Source organism: Salvelinus fontinalis, chromosome 27 (assembly GCF_029448725.1).
Source record: "Salvelinus fontinalis isolate EN_2023a chromosome 27, ASM2944872v1, whole genome shotgun sequence".
Lineage (NCBI taxonomy): Eukaryota > Metazoa > Chordata > Actinopteri > Salmoniformes > Salmonidae > Salvelinus > Salvelinus fontinalis.
In genome coordinates, this window is record NC_074691.1 from 39,002,026 (window position 1) to 39,023,731 (window position 21,706).

The 21,706-nt window shown below is 47.6% G+C and overlaps 1 protein-coding gene and 1 pseudogene across 1 annotated transcript; one reads left to right on the forward strand and one right to left on the reverse strand.

Annotated features, from left to right (window-relative positions):
* Window positions 1–5,133: 5,133 nt before the first annotated feature.
* Window positions 5,134–16,878, reverse strand: LOC129825687 (DNA replication licensing factor MCM3-like; annotated as a pseudogene).
* Window positions 16,415–21,296, forward strand: paqr8 (progestin and adipoQ receptor family member VIII). The gene is made up of 4 exons (XM_055885706.1): window positions 16,415–17,022; window positions 18,059–18,667; window positions 19,144–19,364; window positions 19,638–21,296. Exons 2-4 carry the CDS (start codon window positions 18,136–18,138, stop codon window positions 19,956–19,958), a joined length of 1,074 nt encoding a protein of 357 aa, XP_055741681.1. The 5' UTR covers window positions 16,415–17,022; window positions 18,059–18,135; the 3' UTR covers window positions 19,959–21,296.
* The last annotated feature ends 410 nt before the right edge of the window (window positions 21,297–21,706 follow it).

Below are 21,706 nucleotides of genomic sequence, written 5' to 3' on the forward strand. Positions count from 1 at the left end.
TATAAGGATAGATGGGGAGAGGAGAGAGGAGGTGGAGCTATAAGGATAGATGGGGAGAGAGGAGGTGGAGCTATAAGGATAGATGGGGAGAGAGGAGGTGGAGCTATAAGGATAGATGGGGAGAGAGGAGGTGGAGCTATAAGGATAGATGGGGAGAGAGGAGGTGGAGCTATAAGGATAGATGGGGAGAGAGGAGGTGGAGCTATAAGGATAGATGGGGAGAGAGGAGGTGGAGCTATAAGGATAGATGGGGAGAGAGGAGGTGGAGCTATAAGGATAGATGGGGAGGTGAGAGAGGAGGTGGAGCTATAAGGATAGATGGGGAGGTGAGAGAGGAGGTGGAGCTATAAGGATAGATGGGGAGGTGAGAGAGGAGGTGGAGCTATAAGGATAGATGAGGAGAGGAGAGAGGAGGTGGAGCTATAAGGATAGATGGGGAGGTGAGAGAGGTGGAGCTATATGGATAGATGGGGAGAGGAGAGAGGAGGTGGAGCTATAAGGATAGATGAGGAGAGAGGAGGTGGAGCTATAAGGATAGATGGGGAGAGAGGAGGTGGAGCTGTAAGGATAGATGGGGAGAGAGGAGGTGGAGCTGTAAGGATAGTTGAGGAGAGAGGAGGAGGTGGAGCTATATGGATAGATGAGGAGAGAGGAGGAGGTGGAGCTATATGGATAGATGAGGAGAGAGGAGGTGGAGCTATATAAGGATAGATGAGGAGAGAGGAGGTGGAGCTATAAGGATAGATGAGGAGAGAGGAGGTGGAGCTATAAGGATAGATGAGGAGAGGAGAGAGGAGGTGGAGCTATAAGGATAGATGGGGAGGTGAGAGAGGTGGAGCTATATGGATAGATGAGGAGAGGAGAGAGGAGGTGGAGCTATAAGGATAGATGAGGAGAGAGGAGGTGGAGCTATAAGGATAGATGGGGAGAGAGGAGGTGGAGCTGTAAGGATAGATGAGGAGAGAGGAGGAGGTGGAGCTATATGGATAGATGAGGAGAGAGGAGGAGGTGGAGCTATATGGATAGATGAGGAGAGAGGAGGTGGAGCTATATAAGGATAGATGAGGAGAGAGGAGGTGGAGCTATAAGGATAGATGAGGAGAGAGGAGGTGGAGCTATAAGGATAGATGAGGAGAGAGGAGGTGGAGCTATAAGGATAGATGAGGAGAGAGGAGGTGGAGCTATAAGGATAGATGAGGAGAGAGGAGGTGGAGCTATAGGGATAGATGAGGAGAGAGGAGGTGGAGCTATAAGGATAGATGAGGAGAGGAGAGAGGAGGTGGAGCTATAAGGATAGATGAGGAGAGGAGAGAGGAGGTGGAGCTATAAGGATAGATGAGGAGAGGAGAGAGGAGGTGGAGCTATAAGGATAGATGAGGAGAGGAGAGAGGAGGTGGAGCTATAAGGATAGATGAGGAGAGGAGGTGGAGCTATAAGGATAGTTGAGGAGAGAGGAGGTGGAGCTATAAGGATAGTTGAGGAGAGAGGAGGTAGAGCTATAAGGATAGATGAGGAGAGAGGAGGTGGAGCTATAAGGATAGTTGAGGAGAGAGGAGGTGGAGCTATAAGGATAGATGAGGAGAGAGGAGGTGGAGCTATAAGGATAGATGAGGAGAGAGGAGGTGGAGCTATAAGGATAGTTGAGGAGAGAGGAGGTGGAGCTATAAGGATAGTTGAGGAGAGAGGAGGTGGAGCTATAAGGATAGATGGGGAGAGGCAGGGTGTGGGTTGGGGCTATAAGGATAGATGAGGAGAGGCAGGGTGTGGGTTGGGGCTATAAGGATAGATGAGGAGAGGCAGGGTGTGGGTTGGGGCTATAAGGATAGATGAGGAGAGGCAGGGTGTGGGTTGGGGCTATAAGGATAGATGAGGAGAGGGGAGGTGTGGGTTGGGGCTATAAGGATAGATGGGGAGAGGCAGGGTGTGGGTTGGGGCTATAAGGATAGATGAGGAGAGGCAGGGTGTGGGTTGGGGCTATAAGGATAGATGAGGAGAGGCAGGGTGTGGGTTGGGGCTATAAGGATAGATGAGGAGAGGCAGGGTGTGGGGTGGAGCTATAAGGATAGATGAGGAGAGGCAGGGTGTGTGTTGGGGCTATAAGGATAGATGAGGAGAGGCAGGGTGGGGGTTGGGGCTATAAGGATAGATGAGGAGAGGCAGGGTGGGGGTTGGGGCTATAAGGATAGATGAGGAGAGGCAGGGTGGGGGTTGGGGCTATAAGGATAGTTGAGGAGAGGCAGGGTGGGGGTTGGGGCTATAAGGATAGTTGAGGAGAGGCAGGGTGAGGGTTGGGGCTATAAGGATAGATGAGGAGAGGCAGGGTGAGGGTTGGGGCTATAAGGATAGATGAGGAGAGAGGAGGTGGAGCTATAAGGATAGATGAGGAGAGGGGAGGTGTGGGTTGGGGCTATAAGGATAGATGAGGAGAGGCAGGGTGTGGGTTGGGGCTATAAGGATAGATGAGGAGAGGCAGGGTGTGGGTTGGGGCTATAAGGATAGATGAGGAGAGGCAGGGTGTGGGTTGGGGCTGTAAGGATAGATGAGGAGAGGCAGGGTGTGGGTTGGGGCTATAAGGATAGATGAGGAGAGGAAGGGTGAGGGTTGGGGCTATAAGGATAGATGAGGAGAGGCAGGGTGGGGGTTGGGGCTATAAGGATAGATGAGGAGAGGCAGGGTGTGGGTTGGGGCTATAAGGATAGATGAGGAGAGGCAGGGTGTGGGTTGGGGCTATAAGGATAGATGAGGAGAGGCAGGGTGTGGGTTGGGGCTGTAAGGATAGATGAGGAGAGGGGAGGTGTGGGTTGGGGCTGTAAGGATAGATGAGGAGAGGGGAGGTGTGGGTTGGGGCTATAAGGATAGATGAGGAGAGGCAGGGTGAGGGTTGGGGCTATAAGGATAGATGAGGAGAGGCAGGGTGGGGGTTGGGGCTATAAGGATAGATGAGGAGAGGCAGGGTGAGGGTTGGGGCTATAAGGATAGATGAGGAGAGGCAGGGTGAGGGTTGGGGCTATAAGGATAGATGAGGAGAGGCAGGGTGTGGGTTGGGGCTATAAGGATAGATGAGGAGAGGCAGGGTGTGGGTTGGGGCTATAAGGATAGATGAGGAGAGGCAGGGTGTGGGTTGGGGCTGTAAGGATAGATGAGGAGAGGCAGGGTGTGGGTTGGGGCTATAAGGATAGATGAGGAGAGGCAGGGTGTGGGTTGGGGCTGTAAGGATAGATGAGGAGAGGCAGGGTGTGGGTTGGGGCTATAAGGATAGATGAGGAGAGGAAGGGTGGGGGGTGGAGCTATAAGGATAGATGAGGAGAGGCAGGGTGTGGGTTGGGGCTATAAGGATAGATGAGGAGAGGCAGGGTGTGGGTTGGGGCTGTAAGGATAGATGAGGAGAGGGGAGGTGTGGGTTGGGGCTATAAGGATAGATGAGGAGAGGCAGGGTGTGGGTTGGGGCTATAAGGATAGATGAGGAGAGGCAGGGTGTGGGTTGGGGCTATAAGGATAGATGAAGAGAGGGGAGGTGTGGGGGCTATAAGGATAGATGAGGAGAGGGGGGGTGTGGGTTGGGGGTATAAGGATAGATGAGGAGAGGCAGGGTGAGGGTTGGGGCTATAAGGATAGATGAGGAGAGAGGAGGTGGAGCTATAAGGATAGATGAGGAGAGGGGAGGTGTGGGTTGGGGCTATAAGGATAGATGAGGAGAGGGGAGGTGTGGGTTGGGGCTATAAGGATAGATGAGGAGAGGCAGGGTGTGGGTTGGGGCTATAAGGATAGATGAGGAGAGGCAGGGTGTGGGTTGGGGCTATAAGGATAGATGAGGAGAGGCAGGGTGTGGGTTGGGGCTATAAGGATAGATGAGGAGAGGCAGGGTGTGGGTTGGGGCTATAAGGATAGATGAGGAGAGGCAGGGTGTGGGTTGGGGCTATAAGGATAGATGAAGAGAGGGGAGGTGTGGGGGCTATAAGGATAGATGAGGAGAGGGGGGGTGTGGGTTGGGGCTATAAGGATAGTTGAGGAGAGGCAGGGTGTGGGTTGGGGCTGTAAGGATAGATGAGGAGAGGCAGGGTGGGGGTTGGGGGTATAAGGATAGATGAGGAGAGGCAGGGTGTGGGTTGGGGCTATAAGGATAGATGAGGAGAGGCAGGGTGAGGGTTGGGGCTATAAGGATAGATGAGGATACTATTTCATGTTCAATCTCGATGCACTATTACAGTTGACAAAACTTTACAATTAAAACATTTTTTTTTAACAAAACAATATATACAAGAAAGGTCTTTCTAAAAAAAAAAAAAAATTTTTTTTTAAAATAAGGCATTAGAGGGCTTTTCTCTAGAGACAACGGTCCTTTTAACCCACAGCTCATGATTGTAACCAGACCTTGTACATACCGTAACATCTAGCTAAAAGATGAGTTAAGCAAATTAACAAAACGTTGAAACTGATCCAAGAATAAACCTTGGACATTAAACAACAGAAAACCAACATCTTTCAACTCCTTTTTTAGTCCGTAAGCGGTTGTTGCCAAAAAAAGCTGGAAGAAGCAAGAGGACCCAAAACCCAGAAGAACCAGTCAAAATCTACTTCAATTCTTCTTCTGAATTCCTCCTCATCCTTTTTGGTCTCAAATGGGAAACAACATATTTTCATTCAGACTCTTGCTTCTCCTTCTGTCCTTCTCCCTCTCCTCCCTCTACCTCCTCCTCCCTCCACCTCCTCCTCCCCCCACCTCCTCCCTCCACCTCCTCCTCTTTCACCTCCTCCCTCCACCTCCTCCTCTTCCCTCTCCTCCCTCCACCTCCTCCTCCCTCCACCTCCTCCTCCCTCCACCTCGTCTTCCCTCCACCTCGTCTTCCCTCCACCTCGTCTTCCCTCCACCTCCTCCTCTTCCCTCTCCTCCCTCCACCTCGTCTTCCCTCTCCTCCCTCTCCTACCTCCTCCTCTTCCCTCTCCTCCCTTATCATCTTCCCACTCCTCCCTCCTCATCTTCCCTCTCCTCCCCCCTCCTCCTCTTCCCTCTTCCCTCTCCTCCTCTTCGTTCTCCTCCCCCCTCCTCCTCTTCCCTCTTCCCTCTCCTCCTCTTCCCTCTCCTCGCTCCACCTCTGTGTCAGATGAGGATGATAATGTCGTTGCCCCAGGTCTTTAGATGAGGAAGATGATGTCGTCAGCCAACATGATCTGGTTGTCGTCCTGCATGCGAGCGAGGGCAGCCCGGACCTTTGTCAGGGTGAAGGGGGCGTCACTGTCCTTGTTGACACTCTCCATCAGAGAGTTCATACCGACAGACTGGGCATGTGTGGAGCAGAACACCTCCAGGAGGGAGGACTTAAACTCCTTCAGCCTGGAAAACACAGAGAGACAGAGACAGAGAGACAGAGAGACAGAGAGCGAGACAGAGAGAGAGACAGAGAGCGAGACAGAGAGAGAGACAGAGAGAGAGACAGAGAGAGAGACAGAGAGAGAGACAGAGAGAGAGACAGAGAGAGAGACAGAGAGAGAGACAGAGAGGGAGACAGAGAGGGAGACAGAGAGAGAGACAGAGAGGGAGAGGGAGACAGAGAGAGAGAGAGAGAGAGAGAGAGAGGAAACAAATTTAAAGAAAGAGGGAAATAACCCCCTTCCATTAAGTGGAGCGATAGACACGCCTATCCTAACTAGGTCTCGGATCTATTTTAGCCCCCAGCCCGCAGGACTTCCAACAATACATATATATATATATATATATATATATATATATATAGCATCCAGCCCCCTAGACCTCCAACAGTACATATATATATATATATATATATATATATATATAGCATCCAGCCCCCTAGACCTCCAACAGTATATATATTCAAATTGATTCTCAGTTTCGGAATTGTTACCATACTTTGTTTGCCCCTCTCTCTCTCTCATATATATATATATATATATATATATATATATATATATATATAGCATCCAGCCCCCTAGACCTCCAACAGTACATATATATATAGCATCCAGCCCCCTAGACCTCCAACAGTATATATATATATATAGCATCCAGCCCCCTAGACCTCCAACAGTACATATTCTTCACAATTCAACCATTTTGCCTATCCAGTCATTATAGGTCTTTGAAGGGTCCCTTAACAGAGTGACTGATGGTAGCATGAGAGGAGGCTCTGCACTGTAACCCACCTGTCTGCAGACACCTCAGTCTGTCCATCAGTCTGTCCGTCAGTCAGGACAGGGGCATCCACAGGCTCCTCTTCTGCCTCAGCCGGTTGTGGCGTGCCAGCCTGGACTGTGAGAGAGAGGGGCAAACAAAGTATGGTAACAATTCCGAAACTGAGAATCAATTTGAATCATATACGGCTTGAGATTAGTTGACTGAACATGGACATCAGTCAAGAAAAATGTTAAGTGAACTTATCTCAAGTCAGAATCGAGCCCACAGTGCTTTTCACAAATTGTATAAAGTGAAAGAAGCGTCTGGTTCCTACTCTCAGGGATGTCCTTCTCTCCTGCAAAGTCATACGGGTCGTGGACCTTGCCGCTCTGGGAACCACGGCGACTCCTACAGGACGAACACAGAATTACAGACATCATGTACAGAAAACACTATCATTTTAAAAGGGCCACGCCACAGTTGGAACATATACATTTGAGTAATTTAGCAGACGGTCTTATCAATAGCGACTTACAGTTATAGTGCATTCATCTTAAGATAGCTAGGTGGGTCAACCATATATCTCAGTCATAGTAAAGTAACTATCAGCAACGTCAGTACTAGTTAGGGGGGGGGGGGGGGGGGTCAAGTGTGAGTGTTAGTTCACCAAAGTTTTTGTTACAAAGTGGACACCCCGTCTCTGTTTTGGTAAAAAGCTGAGGGATGGGGACTGGAGAAATGTAACCATTCTCAAACTCACAGGCAGAGCTATGGATACAAGGACCGACCATCCATAGTGATAGTTGTAACCTTGTTTTGAGGCTACACGGTGTTTGTTGACATCTAAAGTCTAATGCCGTACCTCTTCTTGTCTGAGCGAGGGGGGGGTGCGTTGTTCCGTCTCCTCCTCTTCCTCCTCAGAGTCAGACTCCTTCCTCCCTCTTTTCTTCTCCAGAACCTCCAGGGCCATGGAACAGAACAGACTAGTTTCAGAATAAACCCACTCTGTATTAACTGCAGACATCAAACAGGCTTTACTAAAACTTCAGCAGAGTTTATTTGCGTAAAGGCTGTATTGTGTTATAACCCTATATGGGCTGGACACCATGTGGAAAACAAACAAAAAAACAGTCAATCAGTCAATCAATCAACTATGGACGTTGAGACCTTTTTAAAGTATGCGAACTGGACCAGCTCCACAGTGTCCTCCAGCTCCACAGTGATCACAGGGGGGGGATTTGGTATTTTATTAGGATCCCCATTAGCTGTTGCAAAAGCAGCAGCTACTCTTCCTGGGGTCCACACAAAACATGACACATAATACAGAATGACATAATACAGAACATCATTAGACAAGAGTAGCTCAAGGACAAAACTACATATATTTTTTTTAAAGGCACACGTAGCCTACATATCAATGCATACACACAAACTATCAAGGTCAAATAGGGGAGAGGTGTTGCTGCTTCATCTGTTTGTAACGGTATTCCTCCTCCTCTTCATCTTCGGAAGAGGAGGAGTATTGAGGGAACCAAGGCGCAGCGTAAAGAACAGACCTACGAACTTGTATAAACTAACAAAAATAACAAACGGTGTAGACAGACCTATACGACGAACTCACATAAAACAAGAAGAACGCACGAATAGGACAATTAGACTACACAAACCGAACAAACCGTAAACAGTCCCGTATGGTGCAAACAATTACACAGACACGGAAGACAATCACCCACAACGAACACTGTGACAACGCCTACCTAAATATGACTCTTAACTAGAGGAACGCCAAACACCTGCCTCTAATTAAGAGCCATACCAGGCAACCCAAAAACCAACATAGAAACAGAAAACATAGAATGCCCACCCAACCTCACGTCCTGACCAACTAACACACATAACAAACTAACATAAATAGGTCAGGAACGTGACACTGTTTTTGGAAACCAGGTTTGCTGTTTATTTGGGGGGGGGGTGGACACTTGACACAGTTTAATAGGTCCACCACCCTGTTCATGAAAATGGATCGCTCCTACAGTGAGTCATGTGGCCGTGGCTTGCTATATAAAGCAGGCAAACAGGCATCAAGACATTCAGTTACTGTTCGACTCCTTCCTCCCTCTTTTCTTCTCCAGAACCTCCAGGGCCATGGAACAGAACAGACTAGTTTCAGAATAAACCCACTCTGTATTAACTGCAGACATCAAACAGGCTTTACTAAAACTTCAGCAGAGTTTATTTGCGTAAAGGCTGTATTGTGTTATAACCCTATATGGGCTGGACACCATGTGGAAAACAAACAAAAAAACAGTCAATCAGTCAATCAATCAACTATGGACGTTGAGACCTTTTTAAAGTATGCGAACTGGACCAGCTCCACAGTGTCCTCCAGCTCCACAGTGATCTCAGAGTCCTCCAGCTCCACAGTGATCTCAGAGTCCTCCAGCTCCACAGCGATCTCAGAGTCCTCCAGCTCCACAGTGATCTCAGAGTCCTCCAGCTCCACAGCGATCTCAGAGTCCTCCAGCTCCACAGTGATCTCAGAGTCCTCCAGCTCCACAGCGATCTCAGAGTCCTCCAGCTCCACAGCGATCTCAGAGTCCTCCAGCTCCACAGCGATCTCAGAGTCCTCCAGCTCCACAGTGATCTCAGAGTCCTCCAGCTCCACAGCGATCTCAGAGTCCTCCAGCGCCACAGCGATCTCAGAGTCCTCCAGCTCCACAGTGATCTCAGAGTCCTCCAGCTCCACAGCGATCTCAGAGTCCTCCAGCTCCACAGCGATCTCAGAGTCCTCCAGCTCCACAGCGATCTCAGAGTCCTCCAGCTCCACAGCGATCTCAGAGTCCTCCAGCTCCACAGCGATCTCAGAGTCCTCCAGCTCCACAGCGATCTCAGAGTCCTCCAGCTCCACAGTGATCTCAGAGTCCTCCAGCTCCACAGCGATCTCAGAGTCCTCCAGCTCCACAGCGATCTCAGAGTCCTCCAACTCCACAGCGATCTCAGAGTCCTCCAGCTCCACAGCGATCTCAGAGTCCTCCAGCTCCACAGCGATCTCAGAGTCCTCCAGCTCCACAGTGATCTCAGAGTCCTCCAGCGCCACAGCGATCTCAGAGTCCTCCAGCTCCACAGCGATCTCAGAGTCCTCCAGCTCCACAGTGATCTCAGAGTCCTCCAGCTCCACAGTGATCTCAGAGTCCTCCAGCTCCACAGTGATCTCAGAGTCCTCCAGCTCCACAGCGATCTCAGAGTCCTCCAGCTCCACAGCGATCTCAGAGTCCTCCAGCTCCACAGTGACCTCAGAGTCCTCCAGCTCCACAGTGATCTCAGAGTCCTCCAGCTCCACAGCGATCTCAGAGTCCTCCAGCTCCACAGCGATCTCAGAGTCCTCCAGCTCCACAGTGATCTCAGAGTCCTCCAGCTCCACAGCGATCTCAGAGTCCTCCAGCTCCACAGCGATCTCAGAGTCCTCCAGCGCCACAGTGATCTCAGAGTCCTCCAGCTCCACAGTGATCTCAGAGTCCTCCAGCTCCACAGTGATCTCAGAGTCCTCCAGCTCCACAGCGATCTCAGAGTCCTCCAGCTCCACAGCGATCTCAGAGTCCTCCAGCTCCACAGTGATCTCAGAGTCCTCCAGCTCCACAGCGATCTCAGTCCTCCAGCTCCACAGTGATCTCAGAGTCCTCCAGCTCCACAGCGATCTCAGTCCTCCAGCTCCACAGTGATCTCAGAGTCCTCCAGCTCCACAGTGATCTCAGAATCCTCCAGCTCCAGTGATCTCAGAGTCCTCCAGCTCCACAGTGATCTCAGAGTCCTCCAGCTCCACAGCGATCTCAGAGTCCTCCAACTCCACAGTGATCTCAGAGTCCTCCAACTCCACAGCGATCTCAGAGTCCTCCAGCTCCACAGTGATCTCAGAGTCCTCCAGCTCCATAGCCTTACTTATGCGGGCTTTAGCGTGGGCCGTAGACAGACGGATGAGGGTCTCCAGAGTAGGAGCAGTTACTGGGGAAGTCTGGAGGGAGAGAAGGGGGCAGGGGGCAGGGGGTTAGACGGGGTAGAAGGTTAGATGGGGGGGGGGGGGGGGGATTTGGTATTTTATTAGGATCCCCATTAGCTGTTGCAAAAGCAGCAGCTACTCTTCCTGGGGGTCCGCACACAAAACATGACACATAATACAGAATGACATAATACAGAACATCATTAGACAAGAGTAGCTCAAGGACAAAACTACATATATTTTTTTTAAAGGCACACGTAGCCTACATATCAATGCATACACACAAACTATCAAGGTCAAATAGGGGAGAGGTGTTGCTGCTTCATCTGTTTGTAACGGTATTCCTCCTCCTCTTCATCTTCGGAAGAGGAGGAGTATTGAGGGAACCAAGGCGCAGCGTAAAGAACAGACCTACGAACTTGTATAAACTAACAAAAATAACAAACGGTGTAGACAGACCTATACGACGAACTCACATAAAACAAGAAGAACGCACGAATAGGACAATTAGACTACACAAACCGAACAAACCGTAAACAGTCCCGTATGGTGCAAACAATTACACAGACACGGAAGACAATCACCCACAACGAACACTGTGACAACGCCTACCTAAATATGACTCTTAACTAGAGGAACGCCAAACACCTGCCTCTAATTAAGAGCCATACCAGGCAACCCAAAAACCAACATAGAAACAGAAAACATAGAATGCCCACCCAACCTCACGTCCTGACCAACTAACACACATAACAAACTAACATAAATAGGTCAGGAACGTGACACTGTTTTTGGAAACCAGGTTTGCTGTTTATTTGGGGGGGGGGTGGACACTTGACACAGTTTAATAGGTCCACCACCCTGTTCATGAAAATGGATCGCTCCTACAGTGAGTCATGTGGCCGTGGCTTGCTATATAAAGCAGGCAAACAGGCATCAAGACATTCAGTTACTGTTCGACTGAACGTTAGAATGGACCAAACAAGTGACCTAAGCGACTTTGAGCGTGGTATGACCGTCAGTGCCAGTATCTCAGAAATGGCCTCCTGGGCTTTTCACTCATGACAGTGTCTAGGGTTTACTGAGAATGGTGCGACAAACAAACAACATCCAGTCAGGCGAAGTCCTGTGGGCGAAAACTGCTCGTTGATGAGAGAGGTCCAAGGAGAATGGTAAGAATCGTGGAATCTAACAGACGGACCACAAACAGACAAATAACGGAGCTATTCTGTCTGTGCACGCGTCTACACTACTCACCCTGGCGATGTCGGAGCCCAGCCGTTCCTGGCTTCTCAGCCTGGTGTATTCTTCAGCGATGTGATTGGCCCCTTCCTGGGTCAGTGTTGGGGGTCAACACCTTGGCGATGTGGATGTACTTCCTCATAAACTCTTTACTCACCATCTTCTCTCTAAACAACAATATGTCAACTGATTTAGCATGGAGGTGGGTACAGAGAACGATGCGGGAGTGAAGAAAGAGTGTTTTAACTTAAAATATGACGCAACGACTAGGTTCCAGGTTAACAACGTTTACTAAAAGCGCATTTCCACAGTACATGGTTACCATGGCACTCTGGCCAGGTCCATCTCCATTGAGACTACTGCGGAGGAGTACTAATAACAGAGTGATAGCAACGTAATAACAGAAATATAGGAATACTTAAAACATGAGACAGAGGGTGCGTTTGTTTTTCCTCGCCCAGTGCCACAGGTGGGAAGAGTCTGCACATTTAGAGCAGTGGTTCCCAACTCCAGTACCTCAACAGTACACATTTAGAGTGGTTCCCAACTCCAGTACCCTCAACAGTACACATTCAGACCAGTGGTTCCCAACTCCAGTACCTCAACAGTACACATTCAGACCAGTGGTTTCCAACTCCAGTACCCCTCAACAGTACACATTTAGAGTGGTTCCCAACTCCAGTACCTCAACAGTACACATTCAGACCAGTGGTTTCCAACTCCAGGACCCTCAACAGTACACATTTAGAGTGGTTCCCAACTCCAGTACCCTCAACAGTACACATTTAGAGTGGTTCCCAACTCCAGTACCCTCAACAGTACACATTTAGAGTGGTTCCCAACTCCAGGACCCTCAACAGTACACATTTAGAGTGGTTCCCAACTCCAGTACCCTCAACAGTACACATTCAGACCAGTGGTTCCCAACTCCAGTACCCTCAACAGTACACATTTAGAGTGGTTCCCAACTCCAGTACCTCAACAGTACACATTTAGACCAGTGATTCCCAACTCCAGTACCCTCAACAGTACACATTCAGACCAGTGGTTCCCAACTCCAGTACCCTCAACAGTACACATTTAGAGTGGTTCCCAACTCCAGTACCCTCAACAGTACACATTCAGACCAGTGGTTCCCAACTCCAGTACCCTCAACAGTACACATTTAGAGTGGTTCCCAACTCCAGTACCCTCAACAGTACACATTCAGACCAGTGGTTCCCAACTCCAGGACCCTCAACAGTACACATTTAGAGTGGTTCCCAACTCCAGTACCTCAACAGTACACATTTAGACCAGTGATTCCCAACTCCAGTACCCTCAACAGTACACATTTAGAGTGGTTCCCAACTCCAGTACCCTCAACAGTACATATTCAGACCAGTGGTTCCCAACTCCAGTACCCTCAACAGTACACATTCAGACCAGTGGTTCCCAACTCCAGTACCCTCAACAGTACACATTTAGACCAGTGGTTCCCAACTCCAGTACCCTCAACAGTACACATTTAGAGTGGTTCCCAACTCCAGTACCTCAACAGTACACATTTAGAGTGGTTCCCAACTCCAGTACCCTCAACAGTACACATTCAGACCAGTGGTTCCCAACTCCAGTACCCCTCAACAGTACACATTTAGACCATTCTATTGGTTCTAAAGTGGAATGTCCACTCAGGCAATACGAGCGTGCCCAGAGAGAGAGCACATACCTGCATCTCTTGGTGCTGTGCAGCAGGTTCTTATGTTTCCTGTGTGTGTGTGTGTGTGTGTGTGTGTGTGTGTGTGTGTGTGTGTGTGTGTGTGTGTGTGTGTGTGTGTGTGTGTGTGTGTGTGTGTGTGTGTGTGTGTGTGTGTGTGTGTGTGTGTGTGTGTGTGTGTGTGTGTGTGTGTGTGTGTGAGAGAGAAAGAGAGACAAAGAGAGAGAAAAGGAAAGAAAGAAAGGAAGAAAAGGAAAGAAAGAAAGAAAGAAAGAAGGAGAAAGAGAGAGAGAGGAAAGAGAGACAGAGAAAGAGAGAAAGAGAGAGAAAGAAAGAAAGAAAGAAAGAAAGAAAGAAAGAGAGAGAGAGAGAGAGAGAGAGAGAGAGAGAGAGAGAGAGAGAAGAGAGAGAGAGAGAGAGAGAGAGAGAGAGAGAAAGAGAGAGAAAGAAAGAAAGAAAGAAAGAAAGAAAGAAAGAAAGAAAGAAAGAAAGAAAGAAAGAAAGAAAGAAAGAGAGAGAGAGAGAGAGAGAGAGAGAGAGAGAGAGAGAGAGAGAGAGAGAGAGAGAGAGAGAGAGAGAGCACATCTTGTAAGTCGTTGAAGACCAGTTTAGTTTCAGATAGGATCCAGACCAGACAGGGAACTGTATCTTAAATTACTAATACTCTCAAATAGAAAATCATTTTATGGGGTCATATACCCTTTTCATGAATAGGACGCTGCTACGCTAACGGGTCGATAGCGACAATAAATACCCTTTCAGACACTAAAACAAAGCGGCGCGTCAGAAGCCTCTGTTTTCAGACAGTAGAATTCTGCTCCGGAATGTTCAGCGTTGTTTCCCTGACAACAATAAAGGTTGCTGATTGGTGTGCTGCTGCTGTGTGGTTGTTAATGGTAGCTAGATGTGTTTTTATTTCTACTAATTGTCTTGGTAAATCATTGTATAGTACTTTTCCTATGAGTTAGAGATCATTTGATTGACAGTTCTGGTCGTCTAGTGACGGACGTTAGTCCCGCTTCAGAAGCGGCATTCCTTTACAGACAAGTTAAATGCTCGTTCGATGGCGCTTCGAAAACGATCTCCAGAGAAGGTTCCGTGGCGGCATCGTAGGCAACATTCCATACGTCTGAAAGCGGTAATAGTTCATAACTCACCCTGCCGTAGACGGGGTTGGCAGCAGCCAGCACGGAGAAGCGGGCGTTGAGCCTGGCATGGATACCAGCCTTAGCGATGGTCACACGGCCCTGCTCCATCACCTCGTGGATGGCTGTACGGTCCATGTCGGACATCTTGTCAAACTCATCGATACAGACCACAACCCCTGTCCCCCAGAGCCATCGCCCCTGCTTCCAGACGATGCTCACCTCGTGGGAGAGGAGAGAAGCACACAATATAGTAATATAACTGTAATAACAGTGGTATATCACCGGCAGGTAGCCTAGCGGGTGCTGGTTCGATTCCCCGAGCCGACTAGTTGAAAAATGTGCCGATGTGCTCTTGAGCAAGGCACTTAAACCTAATTGCTCCTGTAAGTGGCTCTGGATAAGAGAGTCTGTTAAATGACTCACTACTGTAGTGGCTCTGGATCAGAGAGTATGTTAAATGACTCACTACTGTAGTGGCTCTGGATCAGAGAGTCTGTTAAATGACTCACTACTGTAGTGGCTCTGGATAAGAGAGTCTGTTAAATGACTCACTACTGTAGTGGCTCTGGATAAGAGAGTCTGTTAAATGAGTCACTACTGTAGTGGCTCTGGATAAGAGAGTCTGTTAAATGACTCACTACTGTAGTGGCTCTGGATCAGAGAGTCTGTTAAATGACTCACTACTGTAGTGGCTCTGGATAAGAGAGTCTGTTAAATGACTCACTACTGTAGTGGCTCTGGATAAGAGAGTCTGTTAAATGACTCACTACTGTAGTGGCTCTGGATAAGAGTGTCTGCTAAATGACTCACTACTGTAGTGGTTCTGGATAAGAGAGTCTGTTAAATGACTCACTACTGTAGTGGCTCTGGATAAGAGAGTCTGTTAAATGACTCACTACTGTAGTGGCTCTGGATCAGAGAGCCTGTTAAATGACTCACTACTGTAGTGGCTCTGGATCAGAGAGCCTGTTAAATGACTCACTACTGTAGTGGCTCTGGATGAGAGAGTCTGTTAAATGACTCACTACTGTAGTGGCTCTGGATCAGAGAGCCTGTTAAATGACTCACTACTGTAGTGGCTCTGGATCAGAGAGCCTGTTAAATGACTCACTACTGTAGTGGCTCTGGATAAGAGAGTCTGTTAAATGACTCACTACTGTAGTGGCTCTGGATAAGAGAGTCTGTTAAATGACTCACTACTGTAGTGGCTCTGGATAAGAGAGTCTGTTAAATGACTCACTACTGTAGTGGCTCTGGATAAGAGAGTCTGTTAAATGACTCACTACTGTAGTGGCTCTGGATAAGAGAGTCTGCTAAATGACTCAATACTGTAAAATGTAAACATGTGTCTATGGGTGAGGGAGATCAGTGATTCATTTGTGGTGTGATTCATTCACTTTTTCAACTAATGATTCATTGACGTAAATATGATTGATTCACTTATTCATTTGATGTATATTTGAATGATTCACTAATTAATTTGATAGGCGTGTTATGGATTCATTCACTTTCAGGTAGGATGACCATATTCACTCTTTCCGTCGAGTTTCACCTCAGTGTGTGAGTGTGAGCCTGTGTGTGTGTCTCTACCAGTCTCCTGGTCAGTAGTGACAGCAGCGGTCAGGCCCACTCCAGATGACCCCCGGCCGGTGGTTGGGATGGCTCGGGGCGCCGTGTGCAGGACATAACGCAGCAGCTGGGACTTAGCCACTGACGGGTCACCTAGTGGAGGGAGAGAGAGGGGAAGAAAGAGAGAAGGATCGAGAGAGGGGAGATAAATAACATTTAAGAAGTAGTTTATATATATTTTTTCAAATCTTTATTGCTCCTCTATGAGAGGAGAAAAATACTCAACAGCAGAGCAGGAAGAAAAATAATTTTCCTCAGCACCCCCACCCCAAAACATCTTTCCCCTGCCATGGCAAGAAGAGAGGCTCGGAAGATACACTATAGAACATGCACCAGCTGTCTATTGCGCATGTTCAATATCTTCTAAGCACCCTTTGCATAATCTGGTCCCAAGTATGTCGAAGGACGCTCTTCCACCGATAGTACAGCAGATGACGCTATTTAACTAAAACGAGCTGTGGCCATTGCATTATTTGCAAAGTATGTAATATTGTAGTGCATTGTAGTGTATTTATTGCAACGCTATAAGCAGTTGGTTGTTTTTTAAACGTATAATGAGGCTCTGCATATTCACATGTAAATATGCAAAAAAATATATTATAATGCTATTCGAAATCATTTATCAACATATCATTTGATATTTGATTTTATGCTTCAATAATACATAGTATTTTCGGTTTCTCGTGTGCATGAAAAGGGCTTGTTTTTGATAAGCTATTGTGATTGTATTATGAGACACAAAATATCCTAGGCTATATATTTTATTGTGATGCATAACACCATGTGCGTAGTTTTTGGGATTAGATTGTTTTTTTTTCATAGCGCCACTGCCTCGGGAAAATGTAGGTCAGTCCTTGAGTTTTGGGCGTTCTCTGTTTAGCCCAATGGTTTCGCCTACCTTTTAAGGCACGCCCAGTCTCCCAAATGACTTCTTTGCAGTAGAGCTGCTATGCTGTCACTTGTAGATTGCTAGAGTTCACCTGGCGTGCTGCTACCACGCACTGTCTGTCTGCTTGAGAATAGGCTTCAGCATCAGCATCACGATAATCGATGTAGAAATGAAAAACGATGTGGAGGGGGGAGCTTTAGTTTAGTCGAGCGCTGTAGTGGTATTTGATAACTGCGACGGCTCCCGGTAACAGGTGTGTTCTGTCTAGACATTCAGGAACATACAGAACGACAGGTGAGATTTCTATATTTTCAAACAATAATTTGAATATGAGAGGATAATAACTTGTCTAGCATTTTTTTAAATATATTATTTCCCTTTTACATTAATCTAGAACTCTCTCTCTCTCATTGCTTATTGTGCTTAACCCATTTTTGGTCATTTTCTTCTAGATTCTAGAGGTTTAGTTGAATGCTGATAATGGGGCACTTACATGGATAGAGACAGACAGACATCCCATGCAGCCAGTGTAGAATGCTGTTGCCTCATCTGGTTTTTGTAGTTGTATTTTCTAGAATGCTGTTTGCCTCATCCCTGTCTTTCTAGTCTTTTCCCCTTGTACATGTAACCTGATCCTAGATCTGGGACCAGGCTATTGTAGAATGCATGATGACAAGGAGTGGAATGATAACTCAAACAGACTGGTTACCCAGGCTAATTGTAGAAGCATTTCACCCATAAATGACAACCCTGATTTGTAAGTTTTCAAATAAGGGAAATGTCACCACTAATATCCTACACAATCACGCTTAATATGAGAAAGGTAAGGCGCTGTCAAGAGTTTCAGAAGTGTCCTTTTCCAGTTGGCACTGTATCACTCACAATCATGGCTTGGTTTGTATTCTCTGGGTGTATATGTTTGTCTTTGATCTCCATAGGTGCTTATTAGTATCGCTGCTGACGCCATAGATAGGGTGGCTGTTGTCATTCCATAGTGTGTGTGGGTGGGGTGTCAAGGGAGGCAGTGAGACTAGGGTACTGGGCCAGGTAACAGGCTAGAGGTAACAACTTACAGGTATGACTGCATGCCTGCTCTCTTGTGCATGCTAGTTGACCTACCTGCTTCCCAGTGTAAGCTGACAGACCGGTGAACCAATTCCCAGATGGCCAGCTATGTGAGAAATGTGTGTCTGTCAGCCTGCCTCATTTTAAACAGCATCAGTTTTGACCTAGTTGCTACTGTTGGTATAATACAGAATACAATCCAACCTAATCTCTACTTTGATTCTTAAATAATCTCAATTGCATTTTCTTCTCTCTGTTTTCACAGCAAACCCAAGTCTTCCCAAATCAACTTTCCACCCTCCTCATCCCTCTTTCCTTCCCTCGCCCCACCTCTCCATCACCATGTCCAGCGGAGCCCTGGGGCGTCTCAGCACCTTGACTCTGAGTGTGAAGCAGCTCAGCCGGTTGCCTCACCTCTCCGACCTCCTCCCCTCTTCACTCCCCTCCCTCCCCTCCCCCAGCCCCACCGTCCTTGTCTCCTGCGTCCCCACTCTGTTCCAGGAGCCTTACATCCTCTCCGGCTACCGCCCAGTGGGGCAAGACTGGCGCTGCTACCTCCTCAGCCTCTTCCAGAGACACAATGAATCCCTCAACGTCTGGACACACCTTCTGGCAGGTCCCCTGGTGCTACTACGTGTCTGGGCCTATGGATTGTCCCTAGACTCAGCGTCCCTGCCTCTCTGCCTGTACATACTGTCTGCCCTCACCTACTTGTGTTGTAGCGTAGCAGCCCACCTGCTCCAGTCCCACTCCGAGCTGGCCCACTATTCACTGTTCTTCCTGGATTATGTGGGTGTGTCTGTGTATCAGTATGGCTGTTCCCTGGCTCACTATTTCTACTGCTCTGAGCCTGCCTGGAGGGAGAGCACCGTAGGTACTTTGTGTTTTGTTTTATTATTGCTATGGGAACACACTTCTCTCCACACTCTAGTGCACTTTATTCAACCTGTCTGGATCCCAAGTGATACCCTATATAGTGCACTACTTTTCACCTGGGCCCAAAGGGAAAAGAATGCCATTTTGGATGCCTTAGGTACACTGTGTTTTGGGATATCAGATTCTGATGTTGTGTGTATAATTGCCTACGGAGGATTACAGTCTCTCAACTCTTACGAAGTGTTCCACAAGGTGGCTTTTAAATCTGTAACATGTATTGCCGATTGTTGTAACATTGTGCTCCGGGTTGAAATTTCCCCTAGATACTGTTCTAGGATCAGCTTCCCCTCCCTTAATCCTAACTTTAACCATTAGTGGGGGAAATGCAAAAGTGACCCAGGATCAGCATCTAATGGCAATATCACCCTATTCTTAATAGTGTGGAGTGACAAACTGTTCTACCTCTACCTCTAGGGTTCTGGTTCCTCCCTGGCGCTGCCCTACTTGGTTGGCTGTCCTGTGCCAGCTGCTGCTTTGCCAAGTCACGCTACCGCCGGCCCTACCCGCTCCGGAGGAAGATCTGCCAGCTGATCCCCACCAGCATGGCCTACTTCCTGGACATCAGCCCTGTAGCCCACCGCCTGGCCACCGTTCCCTGGGGACAGGACCCCGCTCTACCGCTCCACGCCCTGCAGGTGGGTGGATGACTGGATGAAATGAATGGAGGAATTATCATGGCTGTGGCAACTCTATGGGCCGGTTTCCCGCACACAGATAAAGAAAGCCAAGTCCTAGTCTACAAAGCATGGTCAATGGAGAATCTCCATCTGTGTCGGGTAAACTGGCCCATAGAGTTGCCTGAGCCATGAAAATACAACAATACAACACACACAAAAATTATTGAGGATTTAAAAAACACAATTAACAGAGTCAACTGACTTGTATCCATTGTGGTCCTCCATTTTCAGATGGCCTTCTTCCTGCTTGCAGCCCTCTTCTTCTCCTGCCCTGTTCCTGAGAGGTTCTTCCCGGGGCATTGTGACATCATGGGTCAGGGTCACCAGATCTTCCACCTCTTCCTGTCCCTGTGTACTCTGTGTCAGCTGGAGGCCCTTTTCCTGGACTATGGCAGTCGGAGGGATACAGTGCTGCAGTTGTATGGGGAGAGGCAGCTGTGGTACGCCGGTGTATCCTTCCTCGCCCTAGCACTATGTAGTGCCCTGACCGCGGTTGTCATGAGGAGGCATGTACAGAGACGACTGGAGAAAGGTGAAACTGTGAAACAGTGAGGAATGGCAGGGAGAGGAAGAATGAGAGACATTTTCAGTGTTTTGAGAATGATCATGTCCTGTAAATGTATAGAGAGACAGTATTTATCTAAGATGCTGAACATCTTTGTAGCAGATAAAGGGTTCTTGCCTTAAAAGATCATTTGATTTCTGTACAATCTAACCATTTCCTTCTTTGTTTACTTCCTGAACACAGGGTATATATTTCTTTATTGCCTATTTCTGACTAGTTATTGATCAATAAGCTTTGATTCAGTAGCCTGATCCCAGATCTGTTTGTGCTGTATAGCCAACGCCTGTGGACATTGTCATGCCAAATGTACAAACAGATCTGGGACCAGGCTATTGATTCAGTTTATATCTGAGGAACCCATGAAGGTTTTTTTTTGTGTTAAGCTTAATGGAATTTCACCCCAAAGTCTGTCTGATAAAGAGTTAGTGAAATTGTTAAAGCTGGATTTTGGCTTTCCCTTTCAGCTGTCGGAGTGAGACAGGGCAGGCCAAGCACGGGACTGAGCAAACAAAGAAGTCCGTTTTATTGAGCAGTGAACAGAACAGGCTGTGATTTTGGCCATAGTGACAGGCAGACTATAGGCCATGCAGAGCAGGATCTGGCAACTAGAGCGAGTGGGTTGAGGATCAGGAGGGGAGCTGTGGGTGACGAGGAGTGATGCTTTTATACAGGGTGAACCTGGGTCATATTGGATATACTAATTGGCATTTTTACAAAACAAGCAAAAGCATTGACGCAAGACAAATCTACACAAAGAAATGTGTTGTGTGATTGGGATCTAGACATATTTGTATTACATCATAATGAAAAAGGCCATCAACATCCATAAATAGGATGACTCGCTTGGGAATATAACTGTTCAGGTAATCAACATGAATGTAGAATTCTATAGCAAGCTTGTTGTTTCTATGGCCGGTGACGGAATACCAGTATTCTGTTTCTATGCCCGGTGTTGAATACCAGTATTCTGTTTCTATGGCCCGGTGTTGAATACCAGTATTCTGTTTCTATGGCCCGGTGTTGAATACCAGTATTCTGTTTCTATGGCCGGTGTTGAATACCAGTATTCTGTTTCTATGGCCCGGTGTTGAATACCAGTATTCTGTTTCTATGGCCGGTGTTGAATACCAGTATTCTGTTTCTATGGCCGGTGTTGAATACCAGTATTCTGTTTCTATGGCCCGGTGTTGAATACCAGTATTCTGTTTCTATGGCCGGTGTTGAATACCAGTATTCTGTTTCTATGGCCGGTGTTGAATACCAGTATTCTGTTTCTATGGCCGGTGTTGAATACCAGTATTCTGTTTCTATGGCCCGGTGTTGAATACCAGTATTCTGTTTCTATGGCCGGTGTTGAATACTAGTATTCTGTTTCTATGGCCGGTGTTGAATACCAGTATTCTGTTTCTATGGCCGGTGTTGAATACCAGTATTCTGTTTCTATGGCCGGTGTTGAATACCAGTATTCTGTTTCTATGGCCCGGTGTTGAATACCAGTATTCTGTTTCTATGGCCGGTGTTGAATACCAGTATTCTGTTTCTATGGCCGGTGTTGAATACCAGTATTCTGTTTCTATGGCCCGGTGTTGAATACCAGTATTCTGTTTCTATGGCCGGTGTTGAATACCAGTATTCTGTTTCTATGGCCCGGTGTTGAATACCAGTATTCTGTTTCTATGGCCGGTGTTGAATACCAGTATTCTGATTTTAGTTGACATTGCAGTCCATGAAAACC

Excerpts from the sequence above, each read along its gene's own strand:
- paqr8 (XM_055885706.1), top strand. The coding sequence starts at position 18,136 with ATGTCCAGCGGAGCCCTGGGGCGTCTCAGCACCTTGACTCTGAGTGTG. Across the intron at positions 18,668-19,143 it reads CTGGAGGGAGAGCACCGTAG|GGTTCTGGTTCCTCCCTGGC; the intron begins GTACTTTGTGTT and ends CTCTACCTCTAG. Across the intron at positions 19,365-19,637 it reads TACCGCTCCACGCCCTGCAG|ATGGCCTTCTTCCTGCTTGC; the intron begins GTGGGTGGATGA and ends CTCCATTTTCAG.